This window comes from Taeniopygia guttata, chromosome 14, assembly GCF_048771995.1.
Source record: "Taeniopygia guttata chromosome 14, bTaeGut7.mat, whole genome shotgun sequence".
NCBI lineage: Eukaryota > Metazoa > Chordata > Aves > Passeriformes > Estrildidae > Taeniopygia > Taeniopygia guttata.
Window position 1 is genome coordinate 5896928 of NC_133039.1, and position 24970 is coordinate 5921897.

General features: G+C 42.8%; 1 protein-coding gene across 3 annotated transcripts in view; it reads right to left on the minus strand.

Annotated features, from left to right (window-relative positions):
- Positions 1 to 24970, minus strand: part of TOM1L2 (target of myb1 like 2 membrane trafficking protein) — a 56591-nt gene that overhangs the window by 20245 nt on the left and 11376 nt on the right. For all 3 annotated transcript variants that reach the window (XM_012577548.5, XM_012577543.5, NM_001270968.1), the window contains 10 exon segments: positions 17275 to 17359; positions 16263 to 16341; positions 14517 to 14666; positions 10227 to 10361; positions 9143 to 9301; positions 8354 to 8470; positions 5606 to 5739; positions 3041 to 3089; positions 2091 to 2214; positions 1175 to 1292 (listed from right to left, as the gene is read on the minus strand). In XM_012577548.5, coding sequence (XP_012433002.1) covers positions 1175 to 1292; positions 2091 to 2214; positions 3041 to 3089; positions 5606 to 5739; positions 8354 to 8470; positions 9143 to 9301; positions 10227 to 10361; positions 14517 to 14666; positions 16263 to 16341; positions 17275 to 17359 — 1150 coding nt within the window.

Consider the following 24970-nt stretch of genomic DNA (forward strand, 5'->3'; position numbering starts at 1 on the left):
AGCTGTCACACCCAGAGCTGTCACCTACACACCACAGCAAGTCACACTCATGCCTTTCCTCCTCCCTGCTGCTCTGTTTATACAGTGCACAATCCAAGGAAGACAGAGCAACCCTCCCTTGTGAAATCATGGATGATCTGTGCTCCTTGTTCCATTAGGTATGGTGTGGGAAGAGTAGTTTTGTGCTTCATTTAGCACAAGATACAGAGGGACCTTGATTAGATCTCTCCTGCAATACATCTCCTTTCTAACTGTACATTAAGGCTCCCAATCCAAAATCTCCAGTGGTGGCTTATCCCTCTATATTACAGAATTTCTTCTCAGCACTGATACCATAGCTGAAGCAGTACCAATAGCTATATTGATAATTGCAAATAAAAGAGTCCAATAAATGTGTAGGCTTAAATTTTCTAAATTTTTGACAAACTATTTAATAGCATTTCTTAGCTTAAGACAAGATATTGATGATGTTCTGAGTAATTCCTCTACCATCTGAAGCCAGGAGGCAAGAAATAATATATGAAAGAAAAATACCTGAGTGTGTCTTTTACTGAACATCACTTGACAGGGGTCAAAGGATTTCTTAATAAATGCATAATTTATTTTACATTAAAATAATTTGACCTGTTAAATGCCCTTGAAAGTGCCAGATTTGCAGCTCTAGAGATGCAAGCCCTATGCATATAAACAAATTAGGGGTAGCATGAAGCCAGGCAAGCTACACTGCCTTGACAGCCTGTGAGAGTCTGACTGGGGCCAAAAGGAGAGTTAACTAGATGGTAATTCTTTTTCCAAGCCTTTGATGACAGTAATTCAGTCACCAAAGTACATCCATGACCTTCAGGTGAAGGACCCTTCTGCTCCTGTATCTCAAACACAGGTGGATGGGATGACAAGCCTTTAGGAGGAGGCAGAAGTACAGGCAAGCACACTTCCCAGTTTCCAGTGAGCTCATTAACTAAGACAGTCAGTACCCAGCCAGTCTGCTCTGTCCAGCAGCAGGAACTTCTCCACTTGCTCATTTTAATCACAACCAAAAGGACAGAGATTGGATTAAAAGCAAAAAAACATACACCAAAACTAGTTTTTCAGTCTGAAGTCAAGAAGTTTCAGATTTATGTCCTTAGAAAACAGCAGTGCCATGACTCAGTGCTGAAGACAAACTCCAACTTACTTTTTTCGCTGCTCAGCCAAGGAGCTGCCTCTTGTCTGTGCAAACATGTCAAAGTCATCACGAGGATTACTGTGCTGGAGGGAGCTGAGTGTGCCACTGACACTGTTTGTGCCCAAGTCTGTGACCAGAGGAGAAAAAAGAGTGAACCAGTGAAATTACAAACCATATGCAAACACCATCATCATTAACAACTGCAGCACTGAGGGCAGTTTTGTTCAGGAAAGGCTGGAGGATGCTAATCATGTGTTCTTAAAAGGAAAATGTAGAGATGATCTAATTCATCTTGGAAGCAGCACTCCATAAATGCTCCTCATCAAGAAGCCAGCATTTGGGAATTGGTGTGAACCTGCTGCCAATATCCTGAGATATTCTGAGTGACCACTGTGTATCCGTCACTTACACCGTCCAAAATTTTGGCCATGGACAGTAGTTTTCTCCACAATGTTTTCTCTCACTTACTGACTGTGAAACCAACACTTTCAAACAAAGGCATATGGTATTGGTGCAGTGCTGAAAGAGGTGGAGAACCTTCAGTCAAACCCAGTGATCCAATCACACAATCTTTGGTTTGATTTAATGCAAACCATTTAAGAGTTTCATAAAACCATTCACCCAAAGGTTTCAAATATTATTTGTACAAGGGGAACCAAGAACATCACCAGGCTGATTTCACAAAGAACTATAAGCAGAAATAGAAGTTCTGCCATGAAAACAACCTGTATCCTCTCCATCAATCTTCCCTCTGATTAATAAATCCCTCCCTTTGTGCCAGACTGGCTCTCAATTGCAGATTGCCACAGTGGAGGAGAGTGGAAATGCCTTCTAATCCTCCTGTAAGCCAAATACCCAAACCTTTTGGAGGCCACATGGCAACATTAATAGGTAGAGGAGAGCATGATCTAGATCAGGCACTCACCAAGCCCTGCAAGCTGTGAAGACAGTGAAGATGGAGGTGCTGAGTTTCCGACCATTGGGCTCACCACAGCTGGAGAGCCAGGACCCAAATCTATTAAATTATCTTCTGTCACCTCATTCAGTACCTGTCAGGACACAAGAAACACAGAAGTTACATATACCAGAAATTTCTTCTTGCAGTGCAACATTAAACATCACAATTTTCCACACTAGATATAAACTGCTTTCAGAAACAAAACTTCTTTGTTGTGACTGAAGTGTCAATAGAGTCTTTGCTGAGGTTTGCATCACACTGCAGAAGTGGTAAAGCACAATTAACAGAGGAAATAGGAATGCAGAATAGAAAATATAATAGAAATACAGATTCATCATTAACTCAGACCTTGAACGCTATAAAACAACTACAAAAGAGTTTCCATTTAAAGAATAATTAGAACTCTTCAGCTTGGAAAGGGGCTGCTCAAATAGGAAATGAGAGTGGCTCTTAAAATTATGAATGGCAGGAAGAAAATTAACCTGAACAGTGGCATGTAAGACATGGTGAAAAAAAATTAGGTGAAGCAAACAAAAATCATTAAGTGACTTGATCAAATGTAACCAAAATATTTGTTATATATAAATGCAAAATAAATATGTAAAAATGTATAGTGCAACTGTGGAACTTATTGCTTAAGGACATTGTGAACTCCTAAAGTCCAAATAGACTCAAAAGCAATCAAAAAAGTTAATAGAGGAGTGAAAATCCATCAAGGATTGTAAACACAGAGATGTTTTACTGTGAAGTGAGTTCCTGAGGTAAAAGTTGTCCCTTGGGATTGGCCACATTCTTACTTTTCCTGGCATCCACCATCAGCCAGTACAGGCAGGACACAGGGCTGGGCAGGTAAAAGGTGTGATACTACTGATAGTACTACAGCTGGTATGAGAGAATCAGTGGAGTGAGGTACTTACTCCATTGCTGGCATTCTGTGTTGAGCGTCCTGATCTGTATCGTTCAAATCTGTTCAGGAAAAAGAAAAACCAACATGGATTATCAAAGCCACCAATAAGTAATAAAAACCATGCCACTGAACTTAGTTTTCTCTGGCTCCAAAGGGAAGCCTGAAAGCTTTAACTCCAAGCCAGGACAAAGGCAGGATTGCTGAGAAGTTGCACTCTTGGCAGAGGTAGATTTTAAGTTGACTAATCTGATCTTGCAGCTCAAACATGCTTGAAAAACACTGCAGGATTTGTCTTTTAGTTCTGGGGGTTTTTTTTTAATCATTAAGTGCTTTGTGACAGACTGTTGTGTGAGCCAAGGGACGGGAGGAACTGTAGCAAGAGCGATGCTCACAGCTCAACAAGCCAAGCACTGCAGCTCATCTCACTCCCACTTACCAGCTCCCTCTTGCTGCAATAATGTAAATCAGGAGCCATATGTGTGTGGCACAGCCCAAGCCAGGCACATGTGGCACGAGGGACAATGAACAGCAGATTCACTGCTTAAAACATCCTGAGTCGACTCAAAGATGGTCACAGCCTATGCTCAAATAGGTTGGTACTTTCCAACAAGGAAAAGCAATGATGTTGGATAAAACCTTCATTCTTCTAAGGAGAAGAAGTCGGGTTAGTCAAGCTCTGATCTCTTCTTTACTCTCTGCATCTGGGGCCACAAACCTAAACCCAGCTTTCATAAAGGCCAGGCTGGATGGAACTTTGAGCAACCCAGTCTAGTGGAAGGTGCCCTCACCCATGGCAGGGGGTGGGATTAGATGAGTTTTGAGGTCACTTCCAACCCAAACCATTTTGTGGTTCTATGAACTCGAAACAGCAGGGGAACTACCTGCTCCCATGGCCTGTCTGAGGCCAGTCTGATCTCCTTCCATACCATGGAAAAGCACCATGATTTCCTGGAGGTCTGAATTTTTCAAAGTAGTTTCAGAAGTAGTCTCTCTTTCCAGCAAAAAGCCCAAAATATTCATATAATCCTATGGGTTTTCTCCCAGATGGACCAAATAAAACAGGGAATGTCAAGCAAATGAAAATGTTTTCTTAATGCAACAGAGGAAAATGCAGACTTAAAAGGCAGCAAAACCAAATTCAGCCCCAAATTTCAATTTTAGGAAACTGTGGGTGTTTGCTATTACTGGAAATCCAACTCCCTTTGCTGGAAACCTAAGACACCTCCCACCTCATTTCTCACCAAAAGGCTTCTGTTCATTTACATCCCAAGGCTTCACAGCAAAGGCCAGAGCTCCTGCTTGAGTCACTGACAGAGCTTGGTCCCTGTGCTAGAAATCAGCATGATGGATGTGCAGCTTTTGGAATAGCAGAGGAGGAACTGGAATTTATTGAACACTCAGACCAGTGCAGCTATTCCACCACAAATGGCTTGCTAACATCACTCAGCTCCCCTTTCATGAATAATGCCTACAAACACATCAGCCACAGTCAGCAAAGTCGCAGATGGGGGGAAATATAAAAAAATATTAAGGGTGACCAGACTAAACCTCAGTGATAGTTACACTCTGGCACTCGTAGAACCCTGTTTGTGCATGAAACACACACCATTTCACACAAAAAGCCAGCGTTTCTTTCAAAGTTTGCCCCATCTCCTCTGAACGACGAAATCAAAGGCAAAATCGAGGGCACCAAGTCGTCTTTGCAGCCTTTGCCGTGACAGCACAAATTCACAGATCTAGAGTCTAATTTATTTTTAAAGGCCTGAGAAACAAAGCCCTGTGCTAAGAGCAAGGAACAAAGGGTACTCTTTGGTGCCTCGCTCCCCAGGCCTGTCATTAAGGGGAAGATTAAACTTTCCCAAGACTGCAGCATCACGTGTCACCTCCTGCAGCAGATGTGCCTGACAGCGCCTTTGTCTGACATGTCCAAAGTTCTGTGCCCCAAGTCCTGTCCCTGGGGATGATTCCTGCAGACCAGCTCTCCGAAACATTAGCTCTGCACAAGACAGGCTTTTTTTGTTTTTCAAGGTTTGAACTGTTACTTAAGAACAAACCCTTTGCATGCATGATGCTCCCGCCCACCTCAGGCAGCTCCCCCTGCACCAGCACTGGGACTGGAAAGCTCAGAGATCAGAGGGCAGAGAGAGCTCACAGGAGCCTCCTTAAGCCAGGAAGCAGCACAGAGATTTGTGCAGAGCCTGGGCTAGCAGGGGAACTAGTGACTGTGGCTGTGCTATTTTTGGTCCCAAGTCCCTACACCTATACAGCCCTGCACAACAGGGACTCGCAGATTCAAGCATTTTCACAAGGTTGCATTGCATTTTATGGATATGCCCCCAAAAATTCATACATAGTAAAAAAAAATTATAGTATTAAAAGAATTAACTGAAACAGGAGAAACAGGAATGTGACCATAAAAGGCCACAAAAATACTGTGTAAATGGTTCCTGTGGTTTGGTTCTCTGTGTCATGTTAGACCCTTGGCCCAGAAGGCCCAATTTCACCAACTGACCTACTTTATTCTTATGTGAAAACCCTGAATGAATGTAAAGGCTTGCTGGGAGAGATGCCCCACCTTTCATATCGGAGGAAGACGTTATTTAAATCATCATTCACATGCAGCAGCTCCTCTGTGACTTCTTCATTGGACACTCGTGAGATAAGCTCCACAATTCTCTGTTGCATGGCTCTGCAGGTTCGGTTCAGTTCCTAGGGGGAATGCATTGTGCACACACAGTCTGATAAGCAACAAGCAATAAGTAGATTTAGTTGAGCTCTGCTCACAGCCAAACATATCCCCCAGCTGAGAAACACTAAGACAAGTTTATCTTTGCATGATTAAATGTCACCCAAAAGCACATCTAATCAAACGCCCTTCAAGAGATGATGGCATAAAACCTTGAGAGCCTATTCACAATTCAACTTCCTGATTCTTCTTTAACTCTGAGCACTTCAGAAAATAAATATCTGTATTTTAGTCATCTGTTTTAAGAATAAAACATGTTAATACAACACCTTCCCAGAAGAGAGCTTTCAAGGAAAATTCAATCTGCTCTTTCTGGCAGTATCATCCTTAAAAACTAAATGATGTGGATGGTGGAATATGTGGGGGAAAAAAGGTTCACCAGGGCTACCACAAATACTAAGTGTGTGCTAGGATGAGAACTTACCAACTTCAGAGAACATGAAAGTAAAGACAAACCAAGCAGAAGGAGCATGAAAAGGTGAGTGTTCCACACACCCCCCAGCACTGAGACACACAGAAATGTTCCCTTCCACTGAGCAAGTGCACAGACAAGAGACTGCACAAAGGCAACAGAGAGTTGCAGAAGAACATTTTAAGGAATGCAGAGGGAGAGCATTTATTTTAAAAGCCTCTCATTAAGAAATCTAGATTTCAGTTTGTTTAGACCAGCAGTTCTCATGCTTCCAGGACATCTCTTCCATCACCAAATACTTAGCAGAGTCCTGAAAGGCCTCAAGACCAAAGGCCAAACTGGTCTGCTGAGGAGAACAGCAAGAGGAAACATGACATATGGCAGGGTGCCTCTGATCAGGCCAATGGTTTTACTTCAATAAGCACTGACATTCCAGCTAAAGCATGTCCCTCTGTCATCTTCCACTCCTCCCAGCTCCACTTCACAGCAAAAATTCAGCACTAAACAAGGATGACTTGTTGGTACACAGCCTTCAGGATGAAAGCAAAAATGTGTTTGTTTTCCTTGCATGGTCTGACATCCTAAGCTCTGGATAAATTTCACCTAGTGCAATCCAGCTGCCTTAACAGCTTGAGGAATGTGTTCTCCAATGTCAGTTTTGATCCCATCACTTTCGAAGCAGATTGTGACATTTCAGAGGTTTGTTTGCTGCCTTTCCGAGAGGGCTGACAGTACCTATCTATTCTGCTCAGAGCTGGCTCTCTCACAGGCTGTTTACATTTGATTGTTGGAGAAAATGTCAGGAATTATTTAAGGAGGAGGGCTATATAAACCTCAAAGCAAGGAGTCCTTGCATGCAGCACCCAGCTCACAGCTCTCAAAAGGCTAACCATCCTTTGTGATCAAAAATGGGTTCTCCCCAGCTCTGTGATTCAGATTTAGGCTGCATCAGTCACAGAAGGGAACCAGCTGGAATAAAGAATCGTTGCTGTCACTCCATTTTATGATCAAGTTCTTTCACCTTAAAGCTGTGCTCTAAGGTTACGTTGTCAAGATGCTGGTGGTTGTTTCTCAGTGTAAGCAAACTGTTCGATTTTGGCCTGTCATGGTTTCCTGGAAGCTGCTTTTGTTTTGAGCAGTTCGACCCAAATGGGCAGTGACTGAAAGGCTCTTTTTTGCAAAGCCTCTCATCAGCTGCCATGATGGCTCTGAGACAAACACACAATGCCACTGCATGGGAGAGACCCGTTTTTGGATGAATTTCAAACTCTGATGTATCACAGAGAGCAATTCCCCGTCGTCCTCTGAACGGATTGCTGTGGGAGCCCATGCTCCCTGCTGGAGGATCCAAACAGAAGGCTATTTCTGAAGCTGTGGAAAGGCAAATCCCACCTTAAGGGCAGCAGCTGGAAGGTCAGATCGCAATGCTCCTCATCTGTGGGACTCTGTGACTTTCCTCAGTCACAAGGCCACCCCACAACCACAAGCCTTGGGAAATAGGTGTGAAGGCTGAGAACACAAGCTCAATTTATACTGTTTTCCCTCTTGAGATGCACAGTGCTGCACTGGATTGAGATTTTCCAGCAGAGAAATCCCTCCTGATTACACAGTCTAGCCCTCAGAACTTACCACAGAACTTCACCTGAGCACCTGCCCTAAGACACCACACATTCAGGAAAACACATCTTCTGGAAAGACAGTTAGCTCATGGATAAGATTTCAAGTGGCAGAGGATCCACAGACCCTTAGCATTCTTTAGTCCAGATGGAAATATGGAGTGCTTTTTCCTGCCTAGTGACTGGGAACGTTTTGACACTGTACAAGTGGTGATGGGGGGTGTAAAAGAAGCAGGAATGCTCAGGGCTTACAGAACCTGTGGCAATTCTAAGCTGCTTAGTGGCAAAGGAGACCTGATATTCAACATTGGGGAAAATTTCTGGCTACTGAAAGAGGAAAGCACTGGAACAAGTTTCAAGGGAAGTCACGAAATCCTTGTCACTGGAAGCTTTAACATATGAAGAAAATCAAGTGATGGCACTTGCCAAGGTCAGGCATAGGCCAGATCCATTATGAATCCAAGCATGGGCTGTGAAGTGAGCTACAACAAAACACACCCCCCAGAGAAACACAAGCACAGGAAGAATCATATTTTCTAGGAAACCTACCTGGAGTAACTCAAGGTCAGAGGAATCCTCTTGTCCAGGTACCATTTCTGTCAGCATTTCAGACATCACTTTTGTATTCCCACGAACAATATCCAGCTCACTGCGCAGCCGGGCAATCTAAATTGGGGTACAAGACAGTGAAACACTGCATAATCTTTTAGTTGAAGCAGTTCATTTTCAAGAACTGACTTCGAGATATCTCTGGTTTTGTCTGACTTGATATCTCAGGCTCCAGACATTCTAGCAGGGAAAAAAACCAAATAAGATAAAAAGTTTACCCAGGAGAAAAAGAAGAGAAAAAGAGAATTATCATCACAAACCCAGATGTGCTGTGTCTGTATGGAAGGGAAGCAATTGCAAACAGCACCAAAAGCCAGACCTTGGCTGTGGTGCCTCATTCCAGTGTGGGGAAAGATGTACACGTTTTAAGTAGAATCTTTGTCTCTGAATATCATTTTGCAAGGAGAAAAAGATCCTCTATTAGGACATTTGCAAGGGCTTAACTTCCTGCATCTCTGACATTCTGTGCCTTGAAAGAAGAGGGGTTAATGGGAATAACTGCTAAAATACTGCTGAGAAGGCTGGACCAGCAGATTGTGCTGCCATTACCAGGCCACAGAGATACATCCAAAGCCCGGATATTACAGTATAACAGGAAGAAAGATTACTAAATAGAGCCAGACCTAGCAGACAAAGTCCAAAGAATTAAAATGAAAGTTCCTCTGCAAATTAATTTCATAATTTGATTTGCTGCAAGAGTCTCACTCGAAAGAATCAACATGCCAATACCTGTTCAGAATTAGCAGTGATGGGACCAGTCACATTCAAGGCTGGGGCCTGAGGAGCAGAATACGCCGTTGGAGAGGACGAAGAGTAAGAACTGCTGCTCATCCTTTGCTGAGACTGGGAATTGTGCATATTTGCTGCAGGATCAACTTCAGGAACACTCTGCCACATCAGAAAGAGAGGAGTTCAAAAGCTGAGCTGGGACAGCACTTGCTTTGTCAGCAACCTCAGGCCAAACAGGCTCAAATATAGAACATAATTACACCTTGTGGGAAAGGTCAGTGCAACTACCAGAAAAGACTGGCAGCTCCAAAAATCTTCCATGCCCATCTCTTTTGACCCAACCCACAGGCATTTAAGTCCATGTAGTTTTACAAGAAAAGCGAGAAGCAAAATAAAAGCAAAAGCCAAAGAGAAATAGTTATAAATTACTTTAAACTAGGAATTAAGTTGCAAGCTTCCAAAAAACAATGTGATACGTAGATACTGAATTTAATTAACCTTGACACAAGAATTGTAATCTCTCAGTCCTTGATCACTTGCATTTGCCGCTTCAAAGATTCATTAACTTCAGTTTTCAGAGTGAATAATCAGAACACCTGTGATCATTAAGCTACTTTCAAGCAGCAGTTCTGTCGACTTTCCAGACCTAACTTTCCAGAGGTGTAAAGTTCTCACATTACTGTGGGATCAGAGAGATTCAGACTCTATCCCTAATAGACAGGCAGACCTTGGCTCAGGGTTATCACCAATAAAAGCAACCACACTTTTGAGGAAAATAAGTAAATCTCAATCATAAATCCTGCTGGGCTCTCTTTGAACAAATGAACTGCATTTGTTTGGTGTTCTTATGGTACAAGATTAAATGTAACAATTTATAACTTCTCAGTTTGATGACTGACTCAAGGGAGGAGATAGCTTATCAGTCTGTATTATGCCTCTTACATGCCCTTTCACTATTAAAATGTTCTTTCAGGAGTGAGAAAATCAGCCAAATTCAGAGAAATGGGAGGGGAAAAACAAGTAGTTATCCAACTATTTAGACATCTTGGGAAAACACCCCCAGAATTGCAAGGCTGTAGCTTACCCTCTGTGGTGTGTGTATTGGAGATAGAGCATCGAGATCTGCCATGGGGAACTCGATGCCTTTCCTCTTGAGTTCTTCATAAATGTGCACTACTCCAGTTAAATCAGGGCTACTTCGGAAGGCGTCGGCCCAAGCCTGGAAAACACAAGGGATTATCCAGAAACCTTCCAAATGAAGCTCCAGCCCCACCCTGACCTCAGATACTGCCTGTAATAGCTTTCATAGATTGCAGCTTCAAAGGAAAGCTGGAATCATCAGACCTGGTCTAAAAGATCCTGCAAGTATTAAGACAGTCATCTATACATTTTATTCAGATATAAAACAGACAGGAACTCAGTGCAGAGTAGCTGTGAGTAGCTCCTGACATCATCAAAATCCATGAACATACATGAAAGTCTCTTCCCATCTCCTCTCCTCAGCAGTGATTGATGCTGATATTTTCTGGCATATTGTACAGCAAATCACCCACCAGAAAAAGTCTGTGTGAAAGATTCAAGAGATCTAACCAAAATTCACAAAGCTGTAAAATCATCTTAAGTAACCTCTATTCACTTTGTGAAACATCCTCATTTGTTGCCAAAGGAAAAGCACAGCCACCAAGTTGTTTTATTTGGACCAGACATAAATTTAGAAAAAAGTCCTTTCTGAGGTTCTTGTCTTGTGAAAGAGACAGTCCCCTGAGCAGCAGAACTAACGACGCCTGGGTTCTGACAGAGCATATCCAACAGTCAAGACACCCCAGTGTGGCACAAAGGACAAGAGAGAAATTCCCACAGCCAGAACATTCATAATATCTCTCCTGCATGATTTCTATGGTGTCTAAAAAGACTTCAATTCACGTTTGAGCTTTTCTTTCAGTGGGAGTACTAAGTGCTTCTCTTGGCTAGCCAGCCTCCTGCACTCACGAAGCTGCTGGGAGCACAGGATGCTAAAAGCCTCAACCCCTTTCACTTGTGTTGGAAATGAACCAAATATTAAAAAGGCAGAGGAAGGAAAAACTGAAATATTATGACTCAATTAAAAAATGAAGCATTCCACAAACCCCCACATGTGTGGAGCAGGGTATCAGTGTGCTGGATCCAGAACTACTGCGAGACACATGTGGGCTCAGAACTTAATTCATTTAGTCATCACTTTTACACTAGTTCTGTGACTATTTTTACTTTAAAAGCTCTTTGAACCATTTTGTATATTTGAGAGAACAGAAATCCAAGACAGCAAAGTAAGACAAGAAATATTAATTTTTAACTTGCATTCCTATCCTGTTCAATTCTAAGAAAGAGCATTTCCTACCATTTGTGCCCAGGAGACAATCCATTATCAGGTGCAAGCAGACAATCCTGGGTTTGCTTCTCAGCTTTGTTAAGAGTAAATTAACTGCATCCACTGTTCTGATGCAGTGCAAGTCCAAACAGCCCTGCTTGAGCCAGAGAAAACAGCTCTGACAGCACACAGCCATTGTTTCCTTGGAACTGACCTTCCAAGACATCCCCAATTCTGATGGAGGTTTTGACTGCACAAGTAACTCCACCTTTGCCATTTCACTGCCTTTTCAATTCACATCAGAAGCCATCTGAATGATGCTTCTACATAATGGTGTTCACCACTTCAACTCTATTTGCAAGCAAAAGTGAAAAGTGTTAGGCAAGGGATGTTCTATTTAACAATCATCACTTGAAAGAAACTTAGAGGGAAAAATATGCTGCATTCTGTCCCCAGTTTTTAGCGAAGCTTGTTTGTCCAGGAGGATGTACTCTTTCATCCCCTCTTTCATTGGCTTCCTGTGGATTTTGCAAAATGATCTCATTTCAACTGCACTCCATCTTTTAAAAATATTCTCTCTTCTGCGATTCTCTTCCCTGGAGAAAGAAGACACTTCCATTTGTATTCTTCTTCACCTGAGCTGGGAGCATTATCTACATTAGTGTGTCTCAGAGGTCACAAGAAGGACAGGCACTATTGTCCTAAGTGCTGTCTACACACATTGTAAGACAATCCCTGTCCTAGACAGCTTACAACCCAACTAGGCAGCTGCAATATTAGCTCTTCTTTATGGATAAGGAGCTACACTGGAGCTTAGGAGACCTGCCCATTGTCCAAACACGTGTAGGATAGAGGGGAGATTCAATTCAGAGCTTCTAAACTATCAAATATAGATACTTCAGGATAAATCCCACTTGGATCCTCAGTGTGCCCAAACAGGTCACATAAATACCATTGTAAATCCAGTCCCTAAATCAGGAACCATCCCAGTGTTTGGGCACTGGGTGACAGGCCAGCTCTTCCCAGGGCACAGCGACAAGGAATATTTCCAAGGCCTCCTAGCAAGGTGAAGAAGGAAAGATAAGCACTATGTGAAGTATGCTAATTCATGTACACTGGGAAACAGGTTGAGAAAGTGAGACACAAGATGCTCAACATCTCAAAACAAGTCTCTAGATAAGAAACTGGATGGCAGCTTTATCTACCCTTGTTATGGAAAGGCCCATGAATTTCACAGCTGTGTGCCTGAAGACGTGTGCTCTTTGTACAGTTCTCTTCTAAGTCTGGGCTATTAATCCTCATTTCTGTTTTTATTAATTCTCCAATTAAAAAAAAATCTAGATTTAGAAAGGGATAAATACAATGTTGGTGGGGCAAAGTTGAGATCAGCCCTCTGGGACAGGGTTAACTCCAACCCCAGGGAGCTCTACAGAGCACAGCCTAAGCTGAGTGAAGCTGTCACAGGGTATTTTGGGGGTGTGTGTCCATAGGGCACCCGGGATGAGTGGCTGCCATCACTCTTCCAAACTTGTCAGGCAATCTGGAAAACAAAGTCCCCTACCACCTCCAGCAAAAGATACACGAACAGAACCCACCCACAGGCAACCTTCATAATTCTCAGGCTTTTTATATCAAAAGGCATTTAGTACCCAGACTGAGGCTTTTAGCTCTACTGCACTAAGTCTCCTCAGATAAAGCTCTGTTTAATACACTGAGGCAATGACTGTGGCTTTCTGATTATGTTACAAACACTCCCATCTTAGCTGCATTCATGATTGGGAATCCATTTAAACCCAGAGGCCAGCAAAACCAACATTCCGTAAAACAACATAGAAACACACCCAGTTTGTCTTTATGGGACAGTTTTTAACCTCATCCCTTGGTCACTGCATGCATCCACTCTCCCACCAAAGCAGGCAGAAGGGGCTCAGTCAGATGCAGAAGAATTGCTTTCAATAATTTCATTAATTTTGTGCTGTTTTTTTTTTTTAAGCGACAAAATCATATACCAGAAATAAAGGGACTCCCACAGACCCAAACACAATGCCCACTAATTCCACCACCCTACCTATTTCCTGTTCAAAAACCACTTATTTACATTGTCATGCTCTAAGGATGCCCTATCCCCGTATCCAAATAAGAAATAAAGCAGAAATCCAAGTGCACGCTTTGCCATAAAAATCAGAAGTATATCTGGCAAATGATGCTGTGCATTTGTAAATACCTCCCCACAAGGAACACTGCAGCAGGTTTATATCATTTTAAATACACAGTGTCTTTTAGTCTCTGGTGTATGCAGTAGCCTGTGGAAGCTTAGTGATAAAGCTTCCTATAATTGTCAGATTTCCTCCAGGCAGGCACCAATGTTTCCTCATGTGTGGCTAATGGTTTGTGGAATTAACACGGCTGTTTATTGTTGTGCTGCACAGAAAGAGAAGTGGCAGACAGGCCCATGTCTGAACTTCCCACTGCAGGCAAGGATCTGACAGTGTGCTTTTACTGCACAATAACCACAGAAAAGACACCAAAACCATTTAAATTCCTATATGGTCATTTACTCTTCTATAACCATCTTTGAAAGGAATGCAGAATGCTTTCAAATGGAGGGAAACAGCTCCATTTTCCAGTCAGGGAAACAGACACACAAAGGCAAATGTTCTGCAGCTGACACCAAAAGCACAATCCTCTGAAATCTCCTGGCCTCAGATGACAAGCTCATCACCGAGGCAAATCTCCAACTTCTAGATATGACTGTTAAATTGCAAAAGCATCCATTTACCTTGTATTAAATCCTCCTGTTTTAGCGTGGTACCTCTCTAACTAGAATCCAGACAGTTCTCCCTGGATAAAATATCTATGTGTGTTCATGTCTGCTTTTTCCCATCAATCTGGATATATTGTTTGAGTTTATATATAAAAAACTTGCCACATTTTTAACGATGACAGCATGTTTAGTGATGCGTAGCATCAAAGCAGACAGTCCTTATTTCAGGCAGCAACATATGGAAGCAGAGACAAGCTGTGTACCTGAATCAGTGCTAGGACTTTATCCTGTACTATAGTGGGGGGGTTGTTCTTGGGTGAGATGATTTTCACCAGAACTCCATCGATGAAGTCACGGTTTGCCACCAAGACATGGAAGCGATGGCCACAGTTCTTCACACAGGTCTCCAACACCTACACACACAAGAAAACCCAACATTCATTGCTGGAGCAAAGCTTGATCATACACACGGCACCAGATTTTTAAATTTATTTTAGATTTTTTGATAGGAGGGTGAGAAGATAGAAGGGAGATTACACTTATACTCTTACTACTTCTCTTCTTCCCCAGTTTTGCAAAAAAACTTCTCTACACACACATTCAGCTGTACCTCACCCACTGTTAACATACTGGGCATTTTTGTGATCCACCTTTCCTGTTTTCAAGGTAAAGAAATAGAAAGTTTCTTCATCTTCAAAGCAGAACTTTCCAGCCAGTGCAGCTGAACAGCCAAGTACCCAGCAGCACATCAGGAGCAGGTAAGACAGAGGACATCCTGTCACAGTGAGATATTATTGTGCTGTGCCACTCCACCATTTTCTATGTGCCGGGAACACAGCTGGACCCAGTTGCTCCAAGCTATAAGCCATGTTTTAGAGTTGGGAATTCAGGTGAATGATCTTCACTCATTCAAAACACTCCCCTGTGAATGCTCTGACAGGTTATACTTTGACACATTTTCCCCCTGCAACCTAGCTGGAGGCACCTTCCACTTGCCATTCAACTGCCATGGAAGAACAGCTGTTGATTTCTCTCTGAAGAACATGATTAGCATGGAGATAAATCCAACGCGTCACTTCTCCTTACAGCCATGCCTAATAACCACTGTGACTCTGTACCGAGGAATCTGTAATTACTCTCCTCCTTCAGCTACTTTCATCAGCCATGATGACACGGGCTCATTCCTGATGGATTTTGCTCTTTCCTGCACAATGGATAATCTCATGGTTTGGACTTTGGTAATCTGTCAAAATGACAATCCAGGATAGGAAATGGCAAGAAGACAGAAAGTACGGTTACGCCTCGTCAGGGAGATGCAACAAGAGCTCTGTGAAAGAATCATATGCAGATCACCTCCCCACAGCAGGATAACTCGATCCAGTTACTGCCACAGCCAGCCCAGCACCCCACTCAGGAGGGCTGCACTACCCAGGAAACCTCCAGCTAAAGCCATCAGCAGGAAAGGTCACTGCTAAATTATCCCACACCTTAGCAGTGCTGTCTAAATGCACAGAATATAATTTACACTTTATTGAGTGAAATTAGATCAGCATAAATTAATGCGTTGTCTCCTACAGAGATTCATTCACAAGGGAAATTGTGCATCAGCTACTTGTGAAGCTGAAAATATGGCAAGTTCATCATCCTCACTTGCAGATATGCCCACAGCTGTTGCCTTGGAGTGGAGAAATGGTTGGACACAGGGAAATGAGAGTAGAAAGGAAAACCTCAAAGAGTAAGAGATCCATTTGAGCCACTTTAACTTTCCTCAGTCAGTCCTTGGGATGAATAAGAGCCACAAAAAGAAGCAGAAATCAATTGAATCGGAAAACCACTATGCAAAGCTTCCAGCAGCTCTCCCCAAGGAAGTGAGGAGGCAATTGGAGAGAAGAAAAGGGCAGAGCAGTGGCTGTTAAAGGAAATAGTGTGTACATTCAAGAGAGTGCCAGGAAGAGGAAAATGACAAAAGGGTGCTGCCCTTTGAGGCATTCCAGCCTGCCCCCACTCACCGTCAGCGCCAGCATGACCTCTCTGTAATTTTTGTTTCCATTCAGCCTCTTCTTCAGTGCTCGAATGGCATCCTTGGGCCTGAAGGAGAAACACACCATTTTAACAGACGGCTCAGACAGGCTTTTCACATCCCATAAACTGTGGGAAAATGAATCCTTTGCCATTTTCAGCTGGACATAAGCATGTGGGTTAACTTCAGATCATCTGACTACAACCAAATCAGGGTTATGGAGAAATAGGTGAGGAGACAAGGTACCACCGAAGTCAAGACTGGAGGAACGCCACAAGTCTCCAAAAATTCAGGCTGTTGATTAGGCAGGGAAGACTGACAGCCACTCTGACAAGCCCAGGGAATAAGAGCAGTGATCAGTTCTCCTGCAGACTGCAAGCAGCAAAGCTTTCTGGTGCTGGAGGTGTTTCAGAAAAGCTATCTACACAAATAGCTGAAATTAAAGGCATTGCAAAGAGGTACACCTGCTGAAAAACAAAGGTGGCACCATCTCCAAAAGGTTTTTCATGCCAGCCCTCCCAAGAAGAGACTGACCACAGAAAGTATCACAGAATCATTTGGGTTGGAAAAGCCCTCTTAGATCATTGAGTCCAATCACTAACTCAGCACTAAGCCCACCACTGTACTATGTCCCAAAATGCCACATCCATGTGTTTTTTGTATGCTTCCAAGAATGGTGGTTCCACCACTCCCCTGGACAGCCTGACCCAGTGCCTGAGCACTGAAGAAGTTTTTTCTAATATGTCATCTAAGTGAGTTGTTCTCCTGGCACAACTTGAAGCCATTTCTTCTTGTCCTGAATCCTACAGGTAGTGCATCATACAGTATTTTGTGAGAGCAGGAGAGGTCTAAGGAGCAGGAAAACAAAGCAGCTGATCTGCAAACTGCATTCAAACCATAAGCATCTGCCCCCAGCCTTGCTGCACCTCCTCACATGCTGAGTACAACTAGAGGAAGATTGTGTTCAGGGACCTTTCCAAGTCTGCTGAAATAGCACATACCCTTCTTCAGTCTCGTTGATAATGTCACAGATCTCCATGTTAAGTGTCCAGTCTTCACTCTGCAAAGAGCCATCTGTGGCCTTTTCTGTAAAGTAAAGAAAAATAAATCTTTTCACATCTTCCTGATTAGGTCTATACCTCAATCCATCTTCAGTTACTCTGAGCTGAAACTATTCAGTAACAGACAGAAAAAAACCAAATCCCTGCTGGCAGTAAACAATGTCAATCCTTCCATCCTGGTTTTAGGGATCAGCATAGAGGTTTCCAGACAGAATCAATTATCCCTCCAGCCCACATAGATGGGCTGTTCTTCAAAGACTCCTGAATTCCAGGGAGAGTAGGAAAATGTCAGCTAATTCCAATTTAAACTCTTCAGATGCTGCATTGCTGGCAAGTTATGAGCTAGGAAAATATCCCCCAAACCAGCATGACCTCCTCCCTGTTTCAGCAGATAATACCTCCACATGAATTGAGAGAGGGAAACCAGCAACCTGGAGACAGAATTCAAGGAATTTCAGCATGAAAATACCCACCAGCACATGAAAACATTTGGCACATAACAGTTCAGGTCATGATATCACGACATCTGTCCCATGCTATGTCCCTCTCCATGCTGGGGCTCTGTACACACCTCCCAAGCTCTGCCTTCCTCCCAAATCTTCCCTCACTATTTGTGTGGCAGATTAAATCACTCTGGCATCACTCAATTCCCAGGGAAGGATGACCTATAGCACTGTGACAGTGGCAGATGCCAACTGTTGGCAGTTTAATTTATAGATGTCTGCAGGAGTAGCATAACCATAACTTGTAGTAATCAGTTGACAAGAACTATTTCCTCCTTGGGATTTCCTCCTAAATCAATATAGTTCTGTCTAGCAGTGCCTGGAACATCCCTGGAATTTTTCCCACTCCACACTTGCAGCATTCAAATCCTATCTGCTACCCACAGTCAGGAATGATGTCAAGTTGAATGTAAAGCCTGTCACTAGAAAAATCTAAAAAGGAGACCTTTGAGCCAAGCATGACCTTCTCTAAATTACTCTGGGTTTTTCTACAGATCCCTGGCATCCAATGGTGGAAGGTAAAGAGGGTAAGCAAACCCACTTTTAAACATTTCAAAGCAGAAACAAAACCACAGGTACCATCTTCTCCAGCTCTCCTTCTGTCTACATCTAACCCCAATCCGTACCCCAGGACAAAGCAGATTTTGTTTGGAAAGACCAGGTTCCAAGGACTTCACACATCTCCTTTTGTTTACCAATAGTGCTTTTTCCCTATTAATATTTCCATCACTGTGACTGAGAATACAGATGCCCACAGGCCATAATTATGGGACATTATTTGGAGAAAGACTGTGCCTGGGTAATTGAATTTTCAGTGACTTGTCTACACCAAAATCATGGTTAAAGCAGATCCACCAAGGACAGCAATTACAGAAGTTTGAGACAAACCAGACAGCTCTGCAAAACCCCAGAAGGGAGAGCTGAACAGAAGGGAGAGGACATCATGGAAAAGGAGATTATGGAACAGGAAAATATTTGTTACAGACCTCACTTCTCATTCTGAGAAGCAGCACTGCAGTGTACCCATTGGGGAGGGAATGGAGGCTGAAAATCTCCCAGCTGGATCTTTTACAGCCATCATCCCCTCATGGTAAAGTTCACTTTGGTCAATGGAAATTCTCTATGCTTGAGAGATGCACAGCTTCCATAATGTCCAATAAATACTGGACAGGTTACTGAGTATTTTTAATTTACTGCATTTACAGTGCAGGCAGAGCTGTTTAATGTTTTCTAGGATACAGGAATTTATCTTTGTGCAAAGCTACTTGTAAGAATCACTTCTGTTAGTTGCTTTGTGTTCTTACAATCTACATAAGGTTTTATTGCTATAGAACGTGATCTGCCTTCACCTCCATATAGTCCTTATCGCTTAAGAAAACATTTTATTCAACATTAGAAAAAAACCCTTAACACTCAGAGATAAAAAAACCTCATCACTACATCTGATCTGCAAGAGAAGGTGATCCCCAGAGCTGCAAAGGATTTACAAGCCAAATGCTCCAAAATAAGAGATTGTGCCTTAAATAGAGAGTATTCCTTAAGCTGGGCACATAATTTGTTTCCTTAATCTTAAACTATATTAACAAATTTGTGTGTTCTTGACAGTATTTGGTATCAGGCAGCAACTTAGCAATGTTCAGTCTCTCTGGTCTGCTATAATCACTTTTTATATGATTTTGGAAAATGCTGATCCCGCACAAAGCTGTGCTGGCAGCCAATTCACTCGCTGGTCTTGTAAAACCCATGGATTTAAGGTTTATTTTGACAAAATGTGGATATGGCAGCACTCCATAGGTAAAAAAAGGTGATATTTTGAAGATAGCAGAGTAAAGAGATGCTGCTGCAGCACTGTTAGAGAGGTTAGCACTAGAATGCTCAACTGTGGTCCCTGACAACCTTGGTCATATTCCCTTTTTGAGATACTCCAGGGAAAACAAAATCCCCTTTCTCCCAAAAAACTTGGTTACTACCTTTTTATTTTTGCATTTCTGCATACACAGCTGAGACTGCGTGGGTTTAAGACATAACAGTTGTCTTCTTGAGAATTAGTTCTTTCCCCCTTGGGTAATTTTTAATTCGAGTAAGAGTCAGAAGCTAATTTTAGTCTCTTCTTCAGCAACAGAGAGCACACGAGCACTTGTCATCTGGAGTTGTGTGTCCTTTGTAGGGTGTGTGACCCAGATTTGCTGCTGCAGTGCTCTCTCAGCTGTACAAAGGAGCTCACTGGCTGCAGAGAAGGTTTGGGTGGGATTTGTCTGAAGAGCAGTATTGTGCTGCGACGAACTGAGAGCCTGCAGAGCTCTTCTAGAACCAAAACACAGCAGGTTGTAGTTCTGGATTTCTATTGAAACAGCTCTGCCTGCACTCAGTTGTAGGAGAATCCCTACCCAACATAGCCAAAATGCAGGAAATTAAAAATGCTCAATAACCTGTCCAGTATTTCATAGACATTTTGGAAGGCTCCTCCTCAAATAGCACCCAGACACGACTGACAAGATTAAACAGATTTTGGAAACTAACACAGAACAGCAAAGGAATGAACACAAATCATGCAAATCCCCTTTACAAAGTTAATCAGTTCCTCAACCTCTTTCACAACCATTAAAAGGCACCAGCTCATTCACACATGAACTCTGGAATGTGACCAAAAGATTCCAGGGTGCAATAAGAAATGTTAAGAGGGAAGGTGATGAGGAGGAGTTTGCCCTGAAGAATTTATGGTATAGTTTCATAGCATCACAGAAGGGCTGGCAGCTCCCAGCCCGGTGCCAAGGGCTCCTTGCACAGCTCCTGACTCGGGAGCAGCTCCGAGCGCTGGGATAATGCTGGGTTTGTGTCTCACACAGAGACACGATACCACCAGTGAGATTATCAGAAAGTCTCTCTCTGAAACAAGATGCTATCAGTTCCCACCACGTGTCCCAAATTAAAGCATAAATGTTCTGGTAGGAAGAAAGACAATCTGGCACTCCACGCCTGACACACAGCAGACCTTGGGCACTGCATATGCACACACAGCATCAGCTTATCTGTAGTCTGTGAGGAAAAGGAGAAAAAAACGGTGCTATTTTCTTCATTCACACCTTCCCTCTGAGATCCAACTCTTGTGGCCGCATTTCCACGCTCTGCCAAACGGCAATATCAGCATTTCCCTGCTCATGCTGAAATCCTGTATCCTTTACAGCACTCAGAGGGTTCAGCAGTGTAAAGTTCCCAGTACAGAGTCTCGGTGCACACACCCCCAGCCAAGCCTCTGCCCAAACAACATGTTCTGACCTGAGGTGTCACCACAAGGAAACCAGGTTAGAAATTCCTGTACAATCACCACGTAACAAACAGGTTATGCAGGGCAGGAATTACCTTCTAAATGCAGGAAGAAAACAGAACAACTTTTATCACCCATCTTTTGAAATCAGGTCAAAAGTGGACTCACAGAGAAACACTAACACTGGTTATCCTCAAGAAGCTCTTCTCTGCTCTCTTCAACCCATACCACTGCTCCATGTGCATGTTTGTACAGCTGAGATTGGAATTCTGACTGCTGGAAGCACTGAGAGCAGCTATTCCAGCCTGAATTATGACAGCACCAGGGTAGAAATCTCTCCAAAAGTCCATCTATAAGTACCAGTCTTTACGGTGCTGTAGAATGATCTTGGGATAAAAGGCAAAAGGGAAAGTTAAATGTGGCACTTGCTAGAAATAACATTAAATGGAAAGGACACAACTGCAGTTTTCTGTTTGAATATCAGAATCTCATGAATGAACAGATCTTTATGTTCAGAAAACTCACAGTTTTATCTCTAGGGTCTTCTCCAGATGTTCCTTCAGAGACTCTCAATTCATACATTTGGGATGAACTACACACACAAAATCACCTTCTATTTATGCAAGAAACATGCACACCAGTGCACTGTGTTAGAAAGATCCAAAAACAAGAAAGCTCCAAGTCCAAACTTTTCCCCTTCCCTCCAACAGTGTTTGGTGTTCAAATAGCATAAAACATCTTAGGATTTGTGGTTGTTCTTTCTTTTTTGCTTGCAAGTTCATAAGATTGCAGATCTTAGATCTTTGTCTTGTCTCTTAACAGTCCACCTGCCTACCAGCTGTGCTCCACCACTGAAATTAGCAAATCAAACAGTCAGACATGTTATATTTCACTCTACATAACAGGGATCAGAAGGAGCCACGGTATCAGCAGGTTTTTGCTCCCATCCTGCTGGTTCCCCTCCCTTCGATGCTCTCTCAGAAGCGAGGGGCATCAGCTGAGGGTAAAAGCAAAACGCTTTTACAGACTGGGCTTTCAGGAAAATAGCAAGAGTTTTGCAAGGCAACACAAACCAGACAAGATTGCTCAAATGATCAGGACAATGACATCTCTGAGCTGTAGCCTACAGAACTGTTTTACACTTCAAAGCACCATTACATTTTGTGACTGCAGCTGTCTCTCTTGGATTCAGTCATCAATGACCCCCACAGCACCATCAATAAGATCCAGGGAAAGACCATACAGAGGCCGTGGAAACATATTTCAGCTGTCCAAGCAAAATGAAGATAAGACCAAAGACCTCCAGCACTCACAAAGCTGCTGAGTTCAAGGCATCTCACTTGGGAGACAGAGACACACTCAAATAACACACTTGGATACTCCTGGACCCAACAGTCTATTCTTGTTTCTCTATATTTGCTTTTAAAAAGACAGTCACGGCCACTTAGACATTATGGTAACCAACAGGAGGATTGTTCCTTTTTATCAAAACGCTCCTATTAAAATATAAATGTGACTCATTCAAAATTCAAGATCAAAACTCAGCTCTGGAGTGACTTACTCATAAAACCCTGCCAGCTTCTTTGTTAGAGTGCACAGCTCCAAGAGCATTTTTCAATTAGCCACCTCACTGCTCCAAGTCCTTTTTCTACATTCCTTATTTCACACTGCTCTGAAAATGCTGAGCTTCACACTTCCAAGGAAAAAGCCAGTCAGCTAGAACAAACGGGCTCAATCTGAACGGCAAAGCACTACAGAAAATGCGATTTGGGTTGGACTGCTGCAGCACCGGCCATCCACTTGTCATGACCACTGTGATTTTTCACTTGGTTTTTAGCTATGTTCACACTAAAACTCTTTGGGATCAAATAATTTATCTTCCATTCATTGTTTTGCCGAAGTTTCTGGTGCTGAATGAATGAATAGTTGGTAATGGCTGCAGAGTCTATGTTAAAATAAAATAAAGAGACACTGCGGACATGCACATGTGCAATCCTAAAGAGTATTTAGCCCGAGTGCTGTTGGAAGGCACAGCAGTAAACTGGGAACTGTAATTTTCTCCAATTAACTTTCAGGTTTTCTTCTTTTTGAAGGTGCCACCCAAATGCCAAACTTCCTCCAACCTGCTTTCCAGATCACACGTACCTGCAATCATGAATATATAGTACGTAATTACTGTGCCTTTTTAAGGACCTCATGGTACTCACAGTCATGCTACAACATTCTCGTGATTTAGATATGCTGCAGAAAAAAACATCACCCACAAATTCAGCCTCTCAGGTGCAGGAAACTCCAGGTGATTAACTGAGCATAGCTGCACTGCAGTTTCAGAATCAGAACAAGGTGAATGGATTAATACATATTAAACAAATATTAACAGCTGTACAACAAAGAAAACTTTTCTTTCATACGCAGATCAGAGCTTCACCTGAACAAAAAGAAAACCAAAACAGAAAGCCTTATAGTAATATCAGAGCAGACAAGGCAGCGTATCAGCGTGGCTCAGTTTATCTCATCTCAAAGGTCTCGATACATTTGCAGGGTGTAAAACCAGTCAGACCTTCCCAGCTGCAATTGTGTTGCACAAAAAAGGCCTGGCAGGACAACCTGGTCCAGGCAGCTTCTATACTCAGATGTCTCTCACCTCAGGCATAAATGGTAGTTTAGTCACAGTCCTTAAAAGCATTTGGAAGCTGGATCCCAAGCAGAACGGTGTGTTTCTATACAATAAAGACTTTTGTTATGAATCTTCTCCCTGAAGTTCCCCCATCAGCAGAAATTGTTGCTGCTGACAGCAAACTCCACTGAATGACATGTGTATGTGAGTTGCTCTCTTCCAAAACAGATGGCAGAGAGACACTACTGCTTCTTTAAAACACTGTGAAATCCATCTGACTTCTCCATTCTACACAGCTTTAGAAACAAAGCACAGAAAGCCACCTTCCTCCCATGCCCTGACACTCATCAGAGCTCACATGTTGACCCATGTACTGTAAATAGCCGTCCTTCAGAGCGAGGTCATACACAAGCAGCTCCCAGCTCATCAAGCCATTTGCATGATTCACAGGCACTTTTCCCCAAAATTCAGCCTTCACTGCACGTTTCCTCATCTCTTTTAGCAGTGACCTTGGGTGGATTCCCACCTTGCTGCCAACCCACGCTTTTCAGATGATGGTGCTACTTTCTGATTGACAAACAGGGTCCTGCTCACGTCAGGAATCGATACGCCCAAGCCTTCAATCAGAAACGTCAAAGCAGTTTTAAAATCTGCACCCTGTATTAATGGATTTTAATGGATTTGAATGGAGATGTTTGATTTACAGTAGGGGAGCAACAAATCAATGATCCTTTATGACATGTCACATCTCGTGACAGTGTCCCCTCGTCCCGTTGTGTCGGGGGGATGATGACTTGCCACTTCACAGACATCTGTGATCTATTAGGCAACACTTCCAGCAGTTTAATATCATCCCACTCTGAGTGTCCATCTTTCTTCTCTGGATGAGAGGCATGAAAGCATAAATTAAAATCTCCTGGGTGATGAAATGGTCTCCTTCAGATTTGCCTTTTCTAAATTTAACTGCGATTGCTGCGACGTGTCCGTACGATTCTGTGTGGGAGAATTTATCAGCACGGTGTTGTTTTAACAGGTCAGTGCATCAGGATGGGTACCCAAATCTCCTCCTCCTTTGAACTGTCCAGCAGCCAGTGTTTTACAACAAGATCATCAACATTTAGTCATTCCATAACCAGAACTTACATTGTAGCCCACCACTTGCCAAAGGTTTTCATCCTGTTTTAGTTTATCCATGGAATTTGGATGGTTGGAGGGGCTACCTCATTCCTTAACTTGGGCTACCAGTTCCTT